Source organism: Arachis ipaensis, chromosome B7, assembly GCF_059453495.1.
Source record: "Arachis ipaensis isolate K30076 ecotype BB chromosome B7, ASM5945349v1, whole genome shotgun sequence".
In the NCBI taxonomy this organism is placed as follows: Eukaryota; Viridiplantae; Streptophyta; class Magnoliopsida; order Fabales; family Fabaceae; genus Arachis; species Arachis ipaensis.
This window is the reverse complement of record NC_142442.1, coordinates 12,185,606-12,195,920: the sequence shown is the minus strand read 5'-3', so window position 1 is coordinate 12,195,920 and position 10,315 is coordinate 12,185,606. Positions and strand designations below refer to the sequence as shown.

At 28.7% G+C, this 10,315-nt stretch overlaps 1 protein-coding gene across 1 annotated transcript; it reads right to left on the bottom strand.

Moving 5' to 3' along the window:
• On the bottom strand, positions 1–5,523 carry LOC107609495 (cucumisin). The gene is made up of 10 exons (XM_016311483.3): positions 5,234–5,523; positions 5,000–5,094; positions 4,377–4,471; positions 4,065–4,299; positions 2,517–3,045; positions 2,194–2,297; positions 1,874–2,095; positions 1,669–1,783; positions 1,371–1,584; positions 1–891 (listed from the first exon to the last, which is right to left on the bottom strand). Exons 1-10 carry the CDS (start codon positions 5,333–5,335, stop codon positions 344–346), a joined length of 2,259 nt encoding a protein of 752 aa, XP_016166969.1. The 5' UTR covers positions 5,336–5,523; the 3' UTR covers positions 1–343.
• Positions 5,524–10,315: the final 4,792 nt, after the last annotated feature.

Sequence of the window (10,315 nt, the reverse complement as noted above, 5' to 3'; positions counted from 1 at the left end):
TGCAACACAATAATGCCTAGTTTATTATTGTAGGCAAAAAAATGCATTGCAATAAGATTAATTGATGATCACATCCTTTATTGATTTGAATGCAAACAGAGCAAATGAAGCAATTTAGCCACTAATCCTTCAGCACAGCCATCATCAAGAACTTATAACAAGTTATCTATATTACAATAAGGCGAAAACTTACGTCCACATATTTTCATGTGAAATTGATAATTAAAAATAGTTAGATGATTTTACAGATTTGACTAAATTATAACTTCACATGAAAACAACGGTGAATTTTCACCTACAATTAAACCTTGAAAAAATCTTTATCTCTTTCCTTATCCCACATTTAGATAAAGATAAATGGTGGGACAGGCAATTGGTTAAACATTACAATAGGGCTTCTAACTTGAAATGTTCCATCATCCCAAATCAACGAAGCAGAAGCTGTGTTTACATTCAAACTCCCTTCTATAATGACCGAGAATGATTTCTTTTGGCCTATACATTCAAACGACAACGTATCCGGTTTCACTTGGATATCCAAAAAAGATGGGTACATCACTTTCACTTTATATGTAGATGTTGCGGACCCAACATTCATAACTGTTCTATGAAAAATTCGAGTGAAAGATGACACGTTTGTGTAGAGAGAAATTGATGGGAGGTTGAGGTCGTATACACTCTCTGTCTTTCCCAGTTTCTTGCAACTGCTATTATCTTTAGTGAGAATCCCAAGGTTTTTAGTTTCAATTCCCTCCTGGCACAAGAATTTGACATAATCAACTTCGTTAATGTCGTACACTAAACCAGGATTTGCTGCCTTAATAGGATTAATTAGTCCCGCACCATATGCAAATTCGGCCTCAGGATTAAGAGTGGCACTCAATGGAGTAGCTGTTGATTCAAATGATGTAACACAAAGTATTAAAAGAATAATTAGGATTTAGGCATGTAAAAAGTTTACAACAAACTTTTGGATGATTATTCATGGTTTTTATTGATATAACGTTACATAATTAGATATATTTATAAAACTATTTTACTATAATAGTATATCAAAATTAAATTATAAGATAAATGAATCTCTCAAAAAGTATTTGAAAACTTTTTGTAATGTATAGTTTCTAAGAAAAAAAAATAGTTGTTTGAAAAGTTGCAACATTAGACTTATAGGTTCCTGACAAAAAAATAAATTGTGACTAAATGTTGTAATTTTTCATAGACTTATAATGACAAAAAAGTAAAATTTAATATTTATATATTAACTAAACATATGATTTATAGAATAGTGGTCTAATTAAAGGCCATTTTTTTTAGATAAACCATTTTGTTAAGTTATAATTAATTAATTAATGCATTATTTATAAATATACCTGTGGTCATGAGTGCAGATTTTATCATAGCAGGAGACCAATTAGAATGAAATGATTTGACATATGCAGCTGCTGCAGTGGCATGAGGGCATGCCATTGAAGTGCCAGAAATAATATTATAATGGACTAATCTTTTGTCACCTTTAACATCTGAAATTGGAGAAATTGGAGACCATGCGGCTAAAATGTTAACTCCTGGGGCAACCACATCGGGCTACAAATTAAAATTATGAAGTAATTAGTAATTAATAATTTAATTTATTTGTTACGGAATTATATACAATTAAAAGTTAATTACCTTAAGAATGTTTGGTGTGATTGGATTTGGACCTCTTGATGAGAATGAAGCCACATATGGGGCTAATGAGTCTCTAACTTCGTCACTCTTGAATATTGTAGCTGTTGCATTATTACTGATAAAGCAATATATAATATAGATCCAATTAAAAAGATTTTTAATTTCAAGACACTAGTGTATGTATTCAAATATGTTTTATACATACCCCATTGAAGCTAAGTAAGAATGTACTAATCTAAAGTTCCTTAGACTCAAGAAAGTTGAAGGCACTGCATAATTATTTGGTAAATCTTTTGGGGATATGGCTCCATGTATCATACCAACTGCACCGGATAGTAACTCTATATCTGTTGGAACAAGAATGCTCTCACACAAAACGATCTTGCCTCTCACCAAATGTTTATTCAATGAGTCCTTATAACAATACCTAATAAGCACATACATTTCAAAATAATGAATATTTTAATAAAAAAGAAGATGACAATCCATTAAAGAAAAGTAGTAAAATTTCATTTGTTGATATACCTGGATATGGAACTGTTATACCCACCAGCAGTGTTTGGTGCATCTCCACCGTAAATTAAAGGGAACATTTTGTTTTTGAGATCAAATGTATTTATTGAAACCCCCTGTCCATATGACATAGTTATTTGTTTTCCAATTTTTTTTAGAAAATCAATAGAATTATTTTTTCTAATAAAAACTATACAATACAAGATAATAACATGCAAAACATGTGGCCAACGAATTATAACTCAAATGGCATAGTCTCGTTTCTAATTTTAGAAAAAAAAAAAAAAAACATGCAAGTCATGTGTCTTAAAACTAATTAGAAAGTGAATAGCTACCTCAAAAGTGATACCATTGCCCAACCGAACCTTTGTAAGAAACTTTCTATCAATAGTGGCGGCAGCCACAGAGAGCAACCAAGGTGAATAATTAGTCATAGAAGAAAGATCAGGACCCAGATTATTGGCAGAGTTAGAAGTCAATATCCCTTTCTTCATTGCATGGAAACTCCCAATGTTAATTGCATCTTCAAAATACGAAAAGGGAAAAGCCACATCTGCCCCGACTGAAATAGAGATGACGTCAACGCCGTCATGGATAGCGTCATCAAATGCCGCAAGAACGTTGGCGTCATCACAGCCGTCCGATGACCAACAGACCTTGTAGATGGCGATGCGTGCTGAGGGTGCTCCTCCACGTGCTCTCCCTGATCCTGAAGCGTACCCTAAGAGGCTTGCAGAGTCAACTAAGTTCCCAGCAATTGTTGATGAAACGTGTGATCCATGGCCGTTTGAATCTCTAGCAGATCTAATGTCATCTTTGGCATAGCTACCTTCGATGTTGTAGGATTTTGCTCCAATGATTTTCCTATTGTGTCAATCAACTCTTTATTTAACCGGTAATTATTCAAATACGTGCATTAAGAAAATTAGTCGTTAAATCGGATACTATATTAGTGTTTATTTGTAGAGACAGAGATTAAGATTTATTATTGTATTTGATAGTTAGATATTAGAACTAAAATTTTAGTTTTGAAACACCAAATTTTAGTCACTTCATTATTTTCAGAAAGTAAAAATTTTAGTTTTGAATACACGTGTAAACGATTTTACATTAAAAATATATCAAAATTAATTTTTTTTATATACACATATATAACATAATCGTTATTCAAAATTGTGTAAATACGGTTATTCTTAAATGTTAACGGATTCAATAAAATAATTTATTTTGTTCAACCAATTTGTGAGTCATACTAAAATAATTGTGATATAAATATTCATTAGTGAAAGAGTTATAATTTATGTTTGGCACACTTAAGAATTTTTTTATGAATATAATAGTTGAGATGTTTTAATTTGACATATTTGATTGAATACTTTAATATAATACATATTTATAATTTATATTATCATTATTAATTTTATATAAAGATATATGAATAATAAATCTAAGTAAAAAATAATAATTTTTACTAGTGGCTACTTTAATTTCTGTTCTTTTGTTTACTAGTAATTAGCTTTTAAACTTTATTGAATTAAAAGATAAATTAGTATCTAAGTTGCAAAAGTAGGCCCATGAAGCTTTGTTTAGATGCAGGGACGAAGCTTCTTCATATGACTTAAGAGTGGCTCCCAAAATTATTATAATTTATCTTATAAAAACAAAAACTTTACTGTTGTGACCCTCAATATGTTAGTTAATAGTTATGTCCTCTTTAAATTATATTATTTAGTTATGGCCCTTCTAAGAAATTAGTCTAGCTTTTAGGTGGCAAGTGAAGGTGAAAAAGAAACTTTAATATGGCATTGTTTTTCGTTAATTGAATTAACTGGCTGCAAAATTAGAGTTTCTAATCCAAAGAATTTGAATGTAAAGATGATTACCTATTACAAGTGAAGTTATGACATGATCCCTTCCATTTGTTGGGTGGTAGACCAAATCCTTTGTCACTAAAACTCTCAGACTCTGGCCATATTCCAGAGTCTAATACTCCAACAATAATCTCACTTTCTTTATTTGTTCTTTTCACTTGCTGGGGAAACCCTATAAAATCCCATGATCTTGTTGTGTGAAGCCCATTTTTCTTGTTTGGAAAAACTGACACAACATCCTCCATTTCTATTGCAATATCAAAGTCAAACATTAAAATGCTATTTGTAATAATTTGTATGATCAATGGAAATTAATTATCATACCTGACATCCTTTTTGCCTCCTCTTTTGTTAACTTCATTACAAATCCATTAAAGCTCTTTTTGTAACTATGGAGTATAGCTTCTGATTTAAAATCACTGGATAAATAATGCATATTTGGATGGTCAATTTAATTATAATATGCTTTAAGGATAAAGAACAAAAGAATATAGATTGAGTTTTACAGTATTATTCTTACCTAAGATATTATCAATTAAGACTCCTTAATCCAAAACATCTTAGTTAGAGTATAAATTAATCGTTATCTTAACTAATCTCATATTTGTTATTATTAAGTATGGTGAAAACTCAGGTACAGTCGACTTCACGTGAAGTCAACTTTACGTGAAGTTGATAGCTGAGAGTCGTTTGATAAAAATTTAATCAAATCAGTCAAATCATCTAACGGCTCTCAGCTATCAACTTTATGTGAAGTCAACTGTACCTGAGTTTCCACCTTAGTATATAGTCTAAGATATTAAAACTTGTGTACTCTAAAGTAGTGAAGTTATTACCCACTGAAATGTATTGCTAGTTGTTGATTCATATAAACATGGCCACTTATCAGTATTATCTTGAAAAATGAATTGATGAACAAATAAAAACAAATATAATATCTATCAAACCTGCCGAGAATTTTTTGAGCCATGCTTGTATGAAGAGAAGGTAATGACGTTGGGTCCATACCCTTAGGATGATCACCCATGTAAATAATGTAAGTCTGTAATTAAAGTATGATATTAGGGAGGAAATTCTACACCATAATTATTGTATTACTTTATCTATCTATAAGCTCCATGAACATGTACACTACTAGTATAATAATTAACAGGAGATTAAAATATGAATATGTTTGTTACCTTTCGATCATCTTTGGAATAGGCTTGACTACTAATCATCATAACCCATATAAGGCTGAAAATAACATATGGCCTAAAAAAAGAGATAATCATAGTTGCCATGGCAGATCAAAATGATAAGCAGAGAAAAAGCTTAAGAGGAGGACTAGATCAGATACATGTGTACATGCCTATAGCTGCTTTACCAAAAGGGTATTTATATATGCTGAAGAAATTAAAGGGAATATTAATTACTCTATCATTCAATTCACGTTGATGTTTAATTATAAAATAATTTGGGAATAGGAGCTACAAATTGTGAACTGATTTTGATGCTTTTAGTTGTTGATAGCAGAAATGATTATAAATTAATTTTTTTTTTTGTTTGACTAGTAACTTTTTAGTTACTCTATTTTGTTAGGTTGAGTTTTTTGTTAAAAGAAAAAAAACAATTTGTCGTTAAAATTTAATTAGTATTATAAAATAATATTAGTAATTATCTTTTTAGTATTGTTTTTATAAAAATTTTATCATTATAAATAAAATAAATAATTAATTTTCTTATGATATACATTAAATATTTATTGACGAAAAAGTGGAAATTATTGGTTAAACTTTTTCATTTAATCATTGTGTTCAAGTATCCCCACCACTAACAAATTAAGCCAATGGCGTTTATCTCTTTTGTATGGTGCCAATATAATTGCAAATTAAATGATAGTCAATTAGAATTTAGAAATCCTTTCTTGTAAAAGTTTGGAGGTATTGCTCTAACTTTAACTTTTCATTTTGTTTTGTTTAAATAGTTTTGTTAGATAGACAATGATTTTTGTAAATAATAAATTTTAAAATTGATCCAATAAAAAAAATATTCCACTTTAAATGATCTCTTAAATTCTTAAATTTTAACATTAAGATAACTATTCGCATACCTATTAAATTAAATATCTGGCATATTCATTATTCATATTGTTTAGTATTCTCGTTATCTACCGTATTTTTCCTTGTTTAAATGATATTTGAACTCATCATCTCGTAAGCAAGAATATATTATAGGAAAAGTCTAGGGCCAGCAATTTTTATGTTTTTTGGCCAACACTTAACCATCAAAACAAAAGTGAGTGATCTCCCACCATTAAAAACATTATTGATGGTCAATTGATGGTTACAAAACACCAAAATTACTGCCCCTAGCATTCCTCTATATTATATTATTATTGATAAAGTCTTTTGAAGTTTTAACGATATTTTGTTATTCATAGACCGAAATTTGGGACAGAAATAACAATATTTTCTTATTCATACAGTTAGTTGTTGAAGTGATAAATATCTAATACTACTTTACTTTAATCATGGTAATATATATATATATTACAAAAAATAAGATAAAATAAATTTTGTGGAACCACCAATAGTTTCTAAAGTCATTTTTTGGGAGAGGATTAAGCTACCATTTTATCTTCCAAATAAGTTTTATTAACGCAAATATATAATGTGATCGCCACAAAATATTAACGTCTTATTTTAATAAGTGCAATAAATTAAATAACAGAAGACTTTAACAAAAGTAATTAAGAATAAGTAGTTTCTTTATATGTATATTGACATATTTATTTCTCTTATGATTTGTAAGTTTAGAAATTAATTCACTAACAAATCAATAAAGTCATAAATAAATAACTGAAGTGGGCACTTAAAAATATTTGGAGATTAATTATTTAAATGAGGAATGCTAGGGACCAGCAATTTTTGTGATTTGTAGTCATCAAATAGCCATTAAAATAGTTTTAATAGTGTGAGATTGGTGTGAAATTTTATTTAATGACTCACTTTTTTTTGCTAGTTACATACTGGACAGAATTTAACAAGATTGTTGGCCCTAGATTTTCCGTATTTGAAATTTTACTCTGATTTGAAGTAGCACCTTTTAAAGCGTTCGCTCTCGCTCCCCACGACCCCACTCCACTTTGAAGCTAAGGTATTGTTGTTTGGTCTTCCCACTTAATCCTTACGCCCTATTTATTAAGAGGATGTTCATGGTTGAGACCCTGCTCTAAATAAACGATAAGTCTATTTTAATTCGATTTGAAAGTAATTTAAGTTAAATTGGATTCACTCTATATAAAATTAGCATATATAAATATGTAAATTTTATATATTAAAATAATAAAATTTTATTTTTAAAAAATAAATTTAACAAATATTATATTATATTTATACAAAAATAAATTATTTTAAAACAAAAATAATTTTATATAATACAAAAAATATTAATTAAAAATATAGAAGTATAATATGATATTACTAATTTTATTTTAAATTAAAATATATATTTTTACTGTAAAAAATAACTTTAAATTGGATCGGGTGACTCGAAACATAATTCGAATCAGACTCAAAAATAAACCAAACAAAAATAATAAATTTAAACTGATAAAATGTGTCTTGAATCCATATCGGATCGAATCTTAAACCCCTAGAAATAATATATTCATATCTTTGTGTATGTTTTTTTTTTATATTTTTTATTTTTAATGTCAATAATAATTGATAAGATAAAAAATAAAAAAATTATCTTTTATATTCATACCATAAAAAATAGTATAAATATTATAATTATTTCTCATTTATTTGGGTCCTCATCACTATATTTTGTGGCAACTTCTTCTTTCCTTTTGAAGTATTGTCTAATTTGTTCATCTTTTATTTTAGATTTAATTATTTGTTTGTTTCTATAGTTGTGTAAAATTTTTAATTAGGTTTTTATATTTTTTTTAATTTGGTCTTTGCATTAAATTTTTTTTTAATTAGGTCCTTCTTGATAGTAATTGATTTAATTGTATAGAGACCTAACTAAAACAAAAAAATTTGGTGCAAAAGTTCAAATAAAAAAGATATAAAAACCTAATTAAAAAAATTTTGGTACAAGAATTCAATTAAAAAAATATATAAAAATCTAATTAAAAATTTCGTAAAACTATAAGAAACCATAGAATAATTAAATATTTATTTTATTGGTGGGTGACACTATTGTAAATGCCCATTTTACTTTTTGTTCAATAGTAGAGGCAAGTATCTTCGTTCATGTTTTGTTTACCCCTATAATTATGCTCCTTAATCAACAGCTAGCCCTCTCTACCTTGGTGTTATAAATGCATGACAGATGATTTTTAAACAAAATTATCAACATGTTTCATGTATGTATCTCATATTTTGTAAGAAAGTTAATCAATATATTATATTGAAACATACTTATATGCATTTTTTTTATCGTGAAATATAATCTTCATTCAAAATTTAAAATAACATTATCGATATTTAAATACTGCCACTTTTAATCTATATTATTAATTATATAGTAACATACAAAATTAATTGTTGAGTTTAAAATTCATCTATTATAGATTAAGGGATAATTTACTTAAATAAATTAGTTGAATATTAATATTATCAGATTATCCTAAAATTGAATGCACTATAATTTTATCCTCTCAATATTTATATAAATCGTGATTTTTATACAAATTAGGGTAAAGTACTAAATTGGTCCCCTAAGTTTGGGTGTAATTCTGTTTTGGTCCTTAAGGTTTAAAGTGTTCTATTTGAATCCAAAAAAGTTTCATTTAGCATCAATTTAGTCCCACAGTGAGGTCAAAATTAAATAATTAACAAAATGTCCTACATAACAACAGCACAAGAACAAAATCGATAATCTGGAGAACAAGTACAAGCTCCAGAGGCATAAAATCAACCATTGATACATCAATACATTTATTTATTATTTGTTTATAATATAAATAAAATATTTTCTATAAAACTAAAGAAAATGATAAATAAATGTATTGATGTATCAATGATTGATTTTGTGCCTCTGGAACTTGTACTTGTTCTCCAGATTATCGATTTTGTTCTTGAACTGTTGTTATGTAGGACATTTTGTTAATTATTTAATTTTGACTTCACTGTGGGACTAAATTGATGCTAAATGAAACTTTTTTGGATTCAAATAGAACACTTTAAACCTTAAGGACCAAAACAGAATTACGCCCAAACCTAGGGGACCAATTTACTACTTTACCCTACAAATTAAAAGAAAAAACCTGTAAAATCAACACGATTTATAAAATAAAAATACATGCATGAATTGTTGGTTAAAATCAAGTTTTATGCTTTTAGTAAACGAAGGGAAAAATCATGCTTCTATACTATAATTTATGCCAAAATCGCATGCAGACCTAAGCATGGGTTAATTCAACGATTTATGAGCACAGGATATTAAATATGTGTGACCGTGAATAAATATATATAAAGTAATACTTTAAATAGGTCCCCAAAAAATTTATCATTTGACAATTTTGTTTCTCACAAAATTTAACTAAGATTTCGACCCTGAGATTCTCAGATATCTCCTAGATACGTCTCCAAAACCGTTTGATCCGGTTAGAGTGGTGACGTGTCAGGTTAACTGTGACATGTCACCTTTAGGACATTTTGGTCCCCATCCACGTTGGACAAAACGACGTCATATTGGAACCAGGGGTAAAACGATGTCGTTTCGGGGAGGACAAATTCGTCCCCACTTAGACAGAGAATGCAAACGAAGTCGTTTTCATGTGGGGGACCTATTTGCCTTATAATAGTATCATAGGGGACCTATTTGACTTATAATTCGTGATATTAAAAGAAGCTATATTTACTTCAACGCAAACCTTAAAAATACATTGACATTGGCCTGTTAATTTATCAAAATGGTAACATAAACCTGAGAACCCAAACATGTTAACCACACAAATATTTGGTTTCAATAGCAACACAAACCAAATCAAGTCAAAAGAAGGTTTATTTTCTTCAACACAAACTAAACGAAACCATTCTAAATAACATAACGTCTTCTTCCTCCAACATAACAAAAGGTGATAACATAACTAAGACAACAACTTTCACACTAATTCTTAGAAGCATCATTTCTTGAAAGAATGGTTCAACCCTCGTTTTGGAATGAATTTGAACAATTTAGGTACTGTGCCACTGGTTGCAGCTGATATTGTCTCAGTACTAACACTCCCCGAATTCTTTGCCCTAATTACTGTCTCCTTTGGACGT